General features: G+C 41.0%; 1 protein-coding gene across 1 annotated transcript in view; it reads left to right on the top strand.

Moving 5' to 3' along the window:
* LOC120856424 (protein argonaute-4) overlaps nucleotides 1-10,907 on the top strand; it is a 36,985-nt gene extending 26,078 nt beyond the window's left edge. Inside the window, exons 16-18 of the mRNA XM_040231705.1 lie at nucleotides 4,447-4,548; nucleotides 4,784-4,983; nucleotides 7,067-10,907. Of these exons, the coding sequence (XP_040087639.1) occupies nucleotides 4,447-4,548; nucleotides 4,784-4,983; nucleotides 7,067-7,175 (411 nt within the window). The 3' untranslated portion in view covers nucleotides 7,176-10,907. The remainder of the gene's footprint in view (nucleotides 1-4,446; nucleotides 4,549-4,783; nucleotides 4,984-7,066) is intronic.
* Nucleotides 10,908-13,336: the final 2,429 nt, after the last annotated feature.

Raw genomic sequence — 13,336 nt, 5'->3', positions numbered from 1 at the left:
TAGCAAGTCTCAGCCAGGCCTTTGATGCTGCAATTTTTTTTTTCCTATTCTCCATGGCATCTGTTCCAATCCTTTATACTCTTCTCAAGTCCCCAGCCCTAACCATGACACCTTCATTGCCAACAACTTACATTGCCAGCAATAGAGCAACCTTCTGTTTCCTCCAGAAAACAAAATTGTGAAGGCATGAATTTTCTCAGCTTCCTCTCTTCTGCTTTCAAATTTAGCTAAATCTTGTGTTTTCTTACCCTGTTCCTTGAATCTTGAACGCTAACCTCTCCCACTTATGCTTCCCCACTCCAGCCTGGGCTTTTGGTTTTAATCCTTTCTGCCTTCTCCAGAGCCTCACTTCATTAATTATCCATTATTTTTCAAAATTTCAATTTTCCCCATTCCATTGCCTCCTTCTCCTCATCCTCTACAGTTTCTTAACTTTTCCTCAGGCTTCTCTAAAACTTCCCTTCTCTCTCAGTCTACCTGCCTTTTTTTTCCTTTCCTCCCTTTAGTGACCAAACTTACAGTAAAAAAAAGACTTGACTTTCTTTCTGTACCTTCTCACATAACGTTTCAGTTCTCTGTTGCCTGACTTTGACTTCTTTGACTCCACCCAGCTTGTTCTCTCAATGACTTGCTCATCTTGAATCCAATGACAGCTTGTCAAATTCCCACACTGACCTCTCTGCAGCACTTATGGATGGCTGCCTTCTTTGGACTTGGCAATATGATTTTTCAGGTTCACTACCCACCTCTATAATTAGGCTTTCTTTGACTCTTCTTCCTCTCTCCATTAAACTCTAATGCTTCTTGGCATTTCATATCTCTCTCTTCTGAATTTCAACTCTCTTTTAGTCTCACCTACTTTTCTGGCTTCACTGATTTGCTTATTGATTACCAAATCTGTATTTCCAGCCCCAGATTTTCTGTGCAGCTCCTGATCTGTGCTTCTAATTGTCTATCAGTTTACTTAGATGCTCTGTAGGCATTGTGTCAGTCAAAAGAGGCTAGGCTGTGCTTGGTGACAGAAGATGCCAAAGTCTCAGTGGCTTACAAAGATGTATTTCTTGCTCACATTACACATTCACTGTGGCCCTCCTGCAGCTGTGACCTCGCTGTGCTCCCTTTGGAACCTAGGATGATGGAGAAGCATCTGTCTGGAACTTGGCCAGTTATTGTAGCAGAGGAGAAAAAAGATACATGACAAGCCATATGCTGGCTCTTAAAGCTTCTGCCGAGAAGTGGTGCATTTCAGGCCACATTTTATCAGTCAAAGGAAGTTACATGGCCACTTGTGAGTTAATTGGGTAGGGATGTATAATCTACCCCCCCCTGCCCCCCCCCCCACCTCCCTGCCAGAGGGTCTCTAGAATATTTGACCCCAGTGATCCAATCTACCGCAGGTGTTTCAAGCAAAACACATGTAAACCTTTTCCTGATTGTTTTGAAGTGAAGTGAAGTGAAGTGAAGTGAGCTCGCTCAGTCATGTCCGACTCTTTGCGACCCCATGGACTGTAGCCCACCAGGCTCTTCCATCCATGGGATTCTCCAAGCAAGAATACTGGAGTGGGTTGCCATTTCCTTCTCCAGGGGAACTTCGCGACCCAGGGATCGAATCCAGGTCTCCCGCATTGCAGGCAGGCGCTTTACCCTCTGAGCCACCGGGGAAGCCCTGATTGTTTTAGGATAATCCAAAACAATAGGATTCTCCTCATCCAAAAGCTCTTCGTCCCCTGATTCTCTGTTCTTCTGTTGCTTGGTATCACTGTGTTAGTTAGCCAAGCTCGACAATTCTTAAGCGTTGTCTTTAAGTTCTTCTCCTCTGTTCCCCTCCTCCCTTCCTGTGTTCAGTTGGTCAAACAGTCTTCTGTGTTCTGTCCTGAAATCTCTGGTCTCAACTCTTCCTCTTGTGTGCTCCATCTGCCCGAGGCAAAACTCTTTAGGGTTGCAGAAGGCTCGTAGAGGTCTCCTTGTCTCCATTCCTCTTTCACAGATGCATCCTCCACCTGTTGTCAGAGCTAGGTTTTTAAAATACAGATCTTATCCTGCCACTTCACTGCTCAAAAGTCCTCATGTTTCCCCCATTGCCTATGCTTGAGGGTGTGAAATGCTTTCTTATGGTGTTCAGTGTCTTCCCGAGGTAGCCAAAGCATAATATTTCAGTTTGCTTTTTCAACATGTACTCATACACCTTCTATTACCGACGTGACTATTTCCATTTCCTATGCACACTGTGTATTTTTATCCCTGCAATGACCACATCATCCCACCTGTTTCCCCCCTCATTTTTATAATAAGATATAATGTAGACACAGTAAAATTCACCATTTTTATTGTACTGTTGTACAAGTTTTGACAAATGTATATAGTTGTGTAACTACACCTTAATATGTAAAATGATCCTATCACACGCACTTGTCTTCTGCCCGTTTGTAGTTAACCTTTTCCCTCACCTATAGCTGCTGACAACCACTGATATATATTCTGTCCCTAGAGTTTTGTCTTTCTCAGGATGTCATATGAAAAGAAGTCATAGCCTTTGGTTTGGCTTCTTTTACTTAGCATAGTGCATTTGAGAGTCAACCAAGTTTTTATGTGTATCAACAGCTTGTTCCTTTTTATTGGTGGGGGTAGTATTTTGTGATACAGATGAACCACAGTTTGTTTACCCATTCCCGACTTTAAAGGATATTGGAATGTCTTCATTTCCATTCCATCCCCCCTCCATTCAATCTCTATGTATCCTATAAGGCAGGGGTCCCCAACCCATGGACCACAGACCAGTACCAGTCCCGAGGCCTGTTAGAAACTGGGCTGTATAGCAGATGAGCAGTGGGCAAGCAAGTGAAGCTCCATAGGCCACTCCCCATCACTCCCCATTGCTCACATAACTGCATGAACCATCTTCCTCCTCCTCCCAGTCTGTGGAAAAATTGTCTTCCACGAAACTACTCCCTGAGCTCCAAAAAGGCTGGGACCACTGCTATAAAGCATGGCTCAACCATTTCCTCCTACCAACTTTTCCCACTGCCTTCCATAAGGCCCTTACTACATTGCGTTGCTGTCCATTGCATATGACTTTGACGAAGAGTAGGAGGGCAGGGTTATTAGTTCTCTCTGTGCCTCTGTCTCCATCCGCAGCATCTGCTGCAGAGCCTTGCACATGGTGCTCAAGCAATAATTATTAAAATGAACATGACTGGACCCTTTTCCCCCAGAGCAGCACCTCTTTAGGTTCTCATCTGTAGATTCCAAGACATTTTTAAAAAGGGGATTCTATGGTCAAATAAGTTCAGGAAGTGCTGTTTACTCCTTCTCCCTCTTACGGGTTATGCATTACTAGATAAAGATTCTCAGAAGCCATGCAATAGAAAGGCCTTTTAACTTTGGTTTAAACCAGTGTCCCTCAGATTTCTTTGACCATAAAACACCTGAACACATCCTGCAGAACTAACATTCCTAAAGCATACAGTTTGGGGAAGGATACTAGAATGATTACAACTCAGTTACATTTCCTCTTGTCTAGATAGGTACCCAAGGTCACATATGAATTTGATGGAACGAGACTTTTCTATACTCATGTATTTTATTATATGAATAGCATATGATGTTCAACTGAAGTTAACAATAGTTAAAACGGAGTCAAATAAATTCCCATCAAATTTGTGCCACTATGCTAAATATACTTCCTATGTGGAATCTTTCTGTACAGCAGAAGTGGATGGAAATTGACCAAATAGCAAGATTTTTCTGTATTTCTGCTTTTCTGGAAGTTTGATTTTAGAGTTTGATTATAGAAGAACTTGAGAATTTTTAAAATGTAAGCAATCATCACCTAATTTTGTGGATGGTTAGATTGAGGCCCAAAGATACTATGCTTTGTTCAATGTATGTAGTTGCAAGGAAGGGCCTAGAACTGAAACTTTGGTTTTCCTAATTCTCATTTCAGTACACTCCTCCTGATAATGCATGTGCCAGTGAATTTTTTTATTGATCCTGTACAAGTATTAGTTTTGTTGAACCTGGTGAACCAGTTCGAAGATTCCTTCATCTTAACTTTTACTGGAAGTTGACTTTTTTTTTTTAACTCCAAATAAAGAATAAAACTGATTTTTTTCCCTCAGGAAACTTGTCCATCTTAAATGTCTTTTTTCCCCCTCTGTGCACATACCAATGTGTCATCTATAAAATTGATGACAATAATGCAGCCCAGAGCCACAGGTAGAATAATTCATTGTCTGCATTCCCTTAGTGAAACCGTGGAGTATATTTGTTTGTGAAAATATTTAAGGATAAAATAGTTGGGCCAAGGGAAATTTACAGAAAATTCAACATCTTGAGTTAAACTGATTTTCAAGAGTTCACTTAAGAGCAGTTTACTTACTTGTTACTAATGGCCTGAACCCAGTTTAGCTCTTTGATGACTAATTATACCCTTTTTTTTTTTGGTAGGTAGGGAAAAGTGGCAATGTACCAGCAGGCACTACTGTGGATAGCACCATCACACATCCATCCGAGTTTGACTTTTACCTCTGTAGTCATGCGGGAATTCAGGTAATTTGGAAGCTGGGAGGTGTTTGAAAATTCAGGAACTAGCTTAAGTAGACTTGTTATTAAATACTGTACATCACTTTGTTAATACTTGTGTCCTAAAACTATGATCTTTTGGTCTAAGTATCTCCTTGTAGGTGTGCTAGGCAGGACTATTTCTGAATTTAGGTAGGTTTCCATTCTCCTCTCAAGTAGTAAACCCACGTCAGAGACATTAATCATACAATTCTTTCTCCAGGGAACCAGCCGTCCTTCACATTACCAGGTCTTGTGGGATGACAACTGCTTCACCGCAGATGAGCTCCAGTTGTTGACTTACCAGCTATGTCACACCTATGTGCGGTGCACACGCTCAGTCTCTATTCCAGCCCCTGCCTATTATGCCCGGCTCGTAGCCTTCAGGGCAAGGTATCATCTGGTGGATAAGGATCATGACAGGCAAGTTTCTCAGGCAAATAAAATCTTTCTGTTTGTGTTGGCAGCATGTTTCTTTTTAAAAATGAGCTACCATTGAAAACTTTTAGGAAGAGCTAAACTTCCTTCTAGGGTTTACATTTCATGGAGCAAATAAAGTTACATGTTATGACTTTTGGTCCAAAAAGCTCATATTGTGACTTTTGGTCCAAAAAAGTGCCAAGGCTTGTTCACACTTGTATGGTATGTCTGTCCCCCTTAAAAAGGAATCCCATTTGGAACTGCCTGTGGTTTTCCCTTAGAGCCAAATGCATTTCAGTTCTGCTCAAGTACTAAGCAGCCTCGCAAGACGTCCAGCCCAGTGCCCTGCCCTGGCTCCAGTCAGAGCAATTACAGGCCTGTGGATTCCAGTTCATGCAAGGGGGAGGTCCTGACCAGGTCACTTTACTTTCAGTACAATCTTGGAGAATGCATCAGAAGGAACCTGGGTTTGTGTTGAGAAGAGGTGGGGTACCAGACCATTCTCACCCCTAAATAAAGATCCCAAAAGAATCAGACATATTGACCTGTTACTGAGCTACTATTGAGTAGCTAAAGAAGTTCTCTCCCTTAATTTTTCTTTTCAAATGACCATCTGTGAAGTGTAGCAGTTTCTGGGCTCTTCCCCAAGTCTGAATTCAGCTGATAAATAGTAGACATTCCACTGCAAGTCTATTTCTGTACGGGTTGAAAGTACACTATTATGGAAAATGCCCAGCTGTGGCTTTGTACCTTTCATTCTGTAATATACGTATTCATTCAACATATTTATTAGGTATTCACTGTGTACCCAGCACTGTGCTAGGTACTATAAACAGTAAGTTGAGGAAGACATGTCTCCTGGGATTTTATGTTTCAGTATGGTAGACAATACAGGCAAACATAAAACTGATGATTAGCTCAAGGCAGTAGAGGTGAAAGTGCAATTGAACATCAGAGGAAAGTCTGTTAGAGATTTTGTAGCTGGATGGGTAAGATTTGGCTCTATAAAGAAGAGAAAAGAGTTTTCCAGGCAGAGGGAATAACGGACACAAAGAAGACAAGACAAGTGACGTGTTTGGACAGTAGCAAGTTTTCTTTGACTGGAGCATTTGAATAGAGAATAGCAGGCATGAAGCTGGAAAAGTATGTTAGAGCAAGATTATCTTTGTTAAAAGTAAAAGGCTACTCATGGGATAAAATAGATATTATTCAACAGTCAGTTGGATATGCATGACAGAGAAGAGGATGAAGTAAAAGATGACCAAGATTTTGAGCCTAGATGATAGGGGGTTATAATAATTTAAGTACAGAACTCAGGAGGGATGATAATTTCCCATTTACTAAGCCCTTTGTATCACATGGTGCCCTTAAGAGGTATGTTCAGAAGTTATTGTTTTCCTAAAAGATCAAGTTCAGAGGGGTTGTTACTTGTCCAGGGTCCTATAGCTAGTAAGGGGAAGACAAGAAAGGCTGGTGGCATAATAACAATTGCTGAGTATCTATTATGTTCCAGCACTGTGCTCAGCACATTCACTGATTCATCAAATGGTTACTGAGACACTGTTACATGCCAGACACTAGGGATTTAGTGGTAAGACAGACAAATTTACTAGTTTCTTGGAGATTCTATCCTGGTGGAGGAATAAATAATTATCCAAATAATGATCTTTCAAGTGAAATAAAAGTAGAGGATTTCATGAAAGTATAGTTCATGTGGCTCTGACCTGAACTTCAGAATCAGGGAAGATTTCTTTGGGGGAAATGACATTTAACTGAAAACTAAAGAACAAGTGGGCATTAACCAGACATAAAAGACAGGGAAGTCCTTGCTTAGGCACTGATAAAGATCTGGGTCTTTGCAGACACTATTCTATTTAATTATTGCAACAGTCTAAATAAATTGTATTTTTCAATTGAGCAAACTGATGTTTAGAGAGACATTACAGATTATCTAAGAAGTCACAGTTTGACCTCAAGATCTTAAATCCAGTACTGTTCATGCTATTTGAAACCTGAAGTTTGAAGTGGTCTTTTGTTACACTGTTTTTTCCTTTTCTTTTTTTTTTTTACTTTCTTTTCTTTACAGTGCGGAAGGCAGTCATGTGTCAGGACAGAGCAATGGCCGAGATCCTCAGGCCTTGGCTAAAGCTGTGCAAATCCACCATGATACCCAGCACACCATGTATTTTGCCTGAGAGTCTCAGAAAAAGAACTCAACCAGTTTGTTATCCCACTCAGCCTCAAAATGTTTCAAATGCCTACTGCCTCTAGAGAGAGCCAAGTTGACTTCAGGTGGTCTTCTACCAGCAACTCGGATTAGCTGCACTGAATCTATACTTCACAGCACTGTCTGATGCATCAACAAAATTGAGCCATTTTTTAAAAGTAATAGATACTCATAGATTATCTTTTCTGATGCACTGGACTGAATTTTTACCTCATCATGCAAAGGCTAATCAGCCTGAACTTTCTAAAGGACTTTATGAGAAAGGTTTCTATGGACTATTTTGCTAGCTGTGGTGTTCACCGCATCCCTCTAGTCTTACCAGAGAAGATTTTTTTCCTTTTTTCTGTATTCATTGAGTGGGGCGTGTGCATAAATGGGAGAGAAAAACCAAACAATCTACTTTAGTTCAGCGTAACTATTTAATTGTGTGGGTCCATAGGCTTTTTAATGGAGATTTCTGACTTCACCACTGTAAATGCCTTGAACGAGCATTAATTTTTTTGTAAGTTTTACAGAATTTTATGAGTTTTTACTACTTTTCTCTGTTGATCTCTACAGACTGGTGCTGGTGCAAGTACAGGCTGCCAGGCAATTGCACTATATTTGGCTGCAGATTCAGACAGGCAGTTCTCTTATTTGGTTGACTTTTGTGAATGTGTAACACAGACAAATGCGATGCGTGCCGTGATGACAGATAACACTGCCATGGCAAAAGCACTCATGTTTCCCCCTCTTTGGAAAAAAAAAAAATTAGCTTTTAGTATTTTTCAGAGTTCTCAAAAGTGCCCATTTTATGCTGCTGTGTGGTTTGTTAGATCTAAATGATTTTTAAACTTTTCTCATAGAAAGTTATCTTTGGCAATAAACATTTTTTAAGGTTCCTCCTCTTCCTCCCCCTGACAATGTACTTTTTTAGACAAGATTTCAGTATGATTTTTATCAGCTGTTTCTTATAGATCATAATCTGGCAATTTCTGAAGCGGATCAGAAAAGACATATATTTCCATGCCTTTTTAAAGAATTATTTTTAATCTGTTTTATAGTCACAGTTGGTGTCCTATCACTTTGTTTTAAAATAAGCTAGAGCCAGGATGCTTCCTTATTGGATAGGCTTTGCCAATCCTTAGGGTACCTTGAGTGATGCTGCGTCTTGCAAAAATGTACCAGCATTTAAAACTTTTTTTCCCTGGGAATCAAGGTCACTCACAATTACTTGTAGCGCAAATGTTTTGCTTCTCTTTCAACCTGAAATACACTTGGTGGGGTTTCCTTCCTTTTATTAAACTAAAGCTGCATAGAAAAGGTCAATTTTTCTTAATAGATTCTGGATTCTGTTCACAGGGAGACAGGATTCCTTTCTTGTTCAGACAAAGGGAGTTGATCTAAAGCAAGCATCAGTTACAATGCGGGGAAAAATGTATTTTGTATTTAGTGTAGATAATACTTTGTGAATGGACAACAGTTACATAGAGTCTTGATAGTTCCAGGCAGTGTTTCCCAGCCCACCTTTTACTGACTTGTAATTCTCTGTCCTGGAACCTTGGGAGTGAGAGCTAGAAGGAGGGATAAAAGGCCCAGAGCCCCTCCATATGGTTGAGGAAGGTGCCGGGGGGAGGAGACAGATACAGTGTGGTAAAACAATTTTGCCACCTCTGTCTGGAAACTGTTGGTGGGGGAAACACTGGATTTAACGGTGAAGGATGTTGCTTGAACTCATTAGCTGATCCAAATCTCTTAAACTAGCCTTCTCAAAACCCCAGCAATATAAAGCACTGTTTTCCTTCAGTCTTTTAAACAAGCTTGTAAATACATTAAAGTTTACATTTCCATGTGCTGTTGATCAGCGATGCCACCAGTGTTTGCTGAGACTGGTCTCCGAGAGTTTTATAATGTATATCGAATCCTAAAAGCTCATTAAGATACGAGTGCAGACGTCCTTGTTCTCTGCATAGAGTGGGATGAAAGCAAGCTCTGTAATTGAGGCACAACATGGGCAGGAGTGAAGAAGATGGCAGATGTTAATTTCTTAAGATTTTCCTTTTTTGCAAATACCTCACTTGGGCACTACAAATCAGGACACGTTGGTGAGGCGCTGGCTGCTGCTTTTTATTCACACTTGTTCAGGGAAAGCACAGAAAATATCCTTCAGCTTGGCTACCCTTGACCCAAGAGGAGGAAAAACAAAAGTTTTCTTAGGAGATGGAGGACTTGCTGGTGTCCAGGATGTGAAGAACTCTTGGTGGCTGGCTGGCTGATGGGCACCACATCTGGACTTGAGTGCCTCAGACTTGCTTGTTAATAACACACAGAAGAAGCGTCCCTTCTCACCACCTCCTGGCATGTATGAAGCAGGGAGCGAGGCAGAGTGCCAGGAAGCCCTGACTCGCCTGCCTGCTGTTGGGCTATATGCTCGACCTTGAACTATAGTTCATAAGACCTCAGTCAGTCCTAGTACACTGGGGCAAATCAGTGTAGTGGTAGAGGAAAAGCCGGGAGGCCTATTTTTATAGGAAAACGGTACCTTGAAGGGTGCAATGCTATGGTTTTAGACAAAAGGAAGGACAGAAAATTGAGATTGCTGGGGAAAAAAACTTGCTGAGGGGTGAGTCTTTAAGAGGTAATCACTGCAGAATCAGAGTTGCAGCAATACTCTTGCATGCAGGTCTGAAAGCATAGTTTTAATTTGGCTTGACAGTTGGAACACAGTAAACCCCTGGGACTGACTGAATCATTATGCATGTGTCAATCAATGGGAAGTGTGCATTCTCTAGAAGTAGGTTTAGACTGTTTGGTTGTTGTTTTTTTTTTAATGCCGCCTGTTTAGGCACTGTCATGTGGTGTGAAAGATTTAAATATAGCAATGCTAAAGAGTAACGATTTGGGGAGAAGGCACAGGGACCTTCAAAGAGTGGTGAAGATCCAAATGGTGAACCCATGATGTTTTGTGGTGGTGGTTAGCTGCAAAGTGAACTCACTGGCTTAACACAGCCAGCACTCTGGCAGGCAGAACGTATTCACTCGTACTATAATTTCTATTCGCTGCTTCCAAAGGTGACAATTTACAAGCAGACATATTCTATACAGTCTGTGTTTTAGGATCTGGTGCCCAGTCTATATCAGAGCTTACCTAACTGGCTCAGCTACCTGTATGAAAAGGTAATCCACTGTTTAACCGGGCCCACCCTCTCCATCCTGCCCTAGCGACCCTTTGTGGATGTGCTGTAAGATTTTCTTGCTCAATAGCAAGGTGGTAGCTCTGCTTTCATTTTAAGAAAGTGGAGGCTGAGGGCATTGTATCAATACTGCTTCAACTCCAAGGACTTTTTCCTTGCAAAATTAAAGGGAAGATCTTGTTATTGATTAACCATTTTCTTATCCCTTGCTATTGACATATTCATGCTCTTTCTATGTCTAGTGACTGAAAAAAATGTTTGCATTTGTTCATTTGACTAATGGTGTCATTTTTGTTTCGATATTGTTAGACTTGTAATGTTTTAAAATGTATTTTTATTAAATTTGGACTGGATGTATGTCTCTAGCAATACGAGGTACTTTTTAAACTATTAAGGGAGGGGTGATATCCCCATGTTGAGATAAGATGATGGTTGTTTAAATTCGCAAATTTTTTTTTGGCCTGCAGGGATATTTTGTGTTCATGTGTCCAAAAATGAATAAATTGGCATTGTTTTGCCAAATGTTGTTTTGTTTTGTTTTTGTCAACTGCCTAATAAATATAGATTATACTATCATAGCAATACATATGGTTACTTTTTAAAAAGAAGTTTGAGAAAGAAGCACAATGGGAAACTTCATGTTTTTAATTCCTGGGTCTCCCTATTTTTAGAAATTGTTATTTGGGAAATTTAGAAGAGCTTCTCGGAACATTTCACGTGTGAAAATGGACAAGCTTCATCCGGGTTCTGGGTATAGCTCTTAACAGGAAGATCTATTTCAGTGATATTCTGAGAAAAATCTGCAGGCTCCAGAGGGCAGTATGGCCACGTACTTTATCAGACTGACTTCTTGAGTGGAGGAGCTGCCCGAATTCACCCATCCTGGGGCTATCCAATCTCCTGTCTTTTAATTTTTAACAGCAAAGCTCTTTTGTTAAGTTATGGCAAGGATAATGCAGAGATTTATACAATGTGGCACTTATACTCAGGTAATTTATAGTTTACCGAGGGACCAAGTCCTGCTCACAGCCAACTTTACTACAGGTAGTTATTTTTTTCCCATCAGTACAGTATCCTCTTCTCCATATTTGTTATCAATCATTTATCATGAGCCCAGAATATGCCAAGCTCTGCCTAGGTTGCAACACAGAAAAGTAAAAACTTAATTCTTCAAAGAATTCATTTTAATACAGCATAAGGTGGGGAGGAGGAGGCAGCAAGATTAACATTATCTGAGTGCCCAGTGTATGCAGTCACTTTATACTGACATCCCCAAAACAATCCTTTGAGGTCGATAGTGGTAGCCCCATTTTAAAGATGAGGAGTCAAAGCTAGAATCTGAATCCAGGCCTATCTAACTTCATTATACCTGCTACTGAGCATGAAGCTATAGTAACTTAAAAAGGGAAACAACTTTTTGTCATGGGACGTCAGGCAAGACTCTACAGAGTCGTGAATTTGGGGTAGTTCATGAAGCCTGAGACTTTGCCAGGTGGACAAGAAGGGAACCAGGGGATTCTAGACATTCTGTTTCCTTACAGTAGGTTATAGTAGCTATAATTTTTATCTACCCAAATTCTTTCACTTATTACTTCTTTAGGTAATAGAATCCCTCTTTCCTACGGGAACCCCATTATTCTGTGTGTTTCAAGTGAGTCCAAATGGCCTTCCTCCTGCTTCATCCCCTACCATTTGTGTTAACAGTCATCCATGGGCGATGTGTTACAACAGCTACAATGGACCGTGTGCCCACTGTTGTGGGGGGTGGGGTGCGGTGTGGCCAGCAAGCAGGGAAGTCACAACATCGTTACAAGGCACTTGCCTTTTCTGTCTCTTGGCTCAAAGCCGTTGTCTTTATTCTCCAGAAGCTATTGGCATGTTTTTAAGGAGAAGAAAAAAATCAGATGGGGAAACTAGCAACTATATTACAAGTTAACTGGAGAAGGAAAGAAATTATTTTAGTTTAACAAACATTTCTGAAGCTCCTATTTTGTGCCAGGGAATACAAGGATGAAAGGCAAAGTTCTGGTCATTGAAAAGTTCACTTGGGAGCCGTATATGTCACAAGGTAGCTTTGAGGGTTAAGTACTATGAGAAATATATACGCGGAACCATGGGACCCCTTCAGTCGCTAACCCAGTTTGCGAGATTAAGGAAGGCTTCTTAGATGACATGACTGAGCTGTCTTACAAATAATGCGTGTGTGCTCAGTCATATCTGATTCTTTGCAACCTTGTGGACTGTAGCTCGCCAAGCTCCCCTGTCTGTGGGATTTTCCAGGCATGACTACTGAAGTGAGCTGCCATTTCCTCTTCCTGACTGAGGGATCGAACCAGCGTCTCTTGGGTCTCCTGTGTTGCAGCTGGATTCTTTACCACTGAGTCTTATGAAGAATAAATGAGTTTTACAAGGTAGAAGTGGGAATTCTTGTCACGGGCAAAAACACAGAGGAAAAAACAAAGATCATGACTTGTTTGGATGAATTACAAGTAATTTCAATACTCTTAGATTGTAAGGGGTGTGTAGGGAGAAGTGAGGTGTTAGAACTGGATCACAGAGACAAGCACCAGTTCCTGACAGGCCAGGACTTGAATGGCATTCTAAGGAGTTTAGAGTTTGTCCACAGGTACAAGGGAATAGAACATTCTGATTTGTGTTACTTATGCTGTTGGTAGTGTAGTGGGTAGTTTGAAGCTGAAGTTCTGTTGAAGGGAAGTTAGAGTTTTATTGTGGTAACTCAGCTAAAGATGATAAGGCATGAACTTGAACAGTGATAGTGCAGTTGGAGAGAAGGAATGAACACAAGAGTTATTCAGAAGGTACAAGAAGCAGGGGGCTTCCCTGGTGGTCCAGTGGTTAAGAATCTGACTTCCAGCGCAGGGGTTGCAGGTTCAGTCCCTGGCTGGGGAACTAAGGTCCGTCATGCCCTGGAGCAACTAAGCCCGAGAGCCACAAC

Source organism: Oryx dammah, unplaced genomic scaffold, assembly GCF_014754425.2.
Source record: "Oryx dammah isolate SB20612 unplaced genomic scaffold, SCBI_Odam_1.1 HiC_scaffold_28, whole genome shotgun sequence".
Classification (NCBI taxonomy): domain Eukaryota; kingdom Metazoa; phylum Chordata; class Mammalia; order Artiodactyla; family Bovidae; genus Oryx; species Oryx dammah.
Note: the sequence above shows the minus strand (reverse complement) of the source record. Positions and strands in the feature narration are given on the sequence as shown.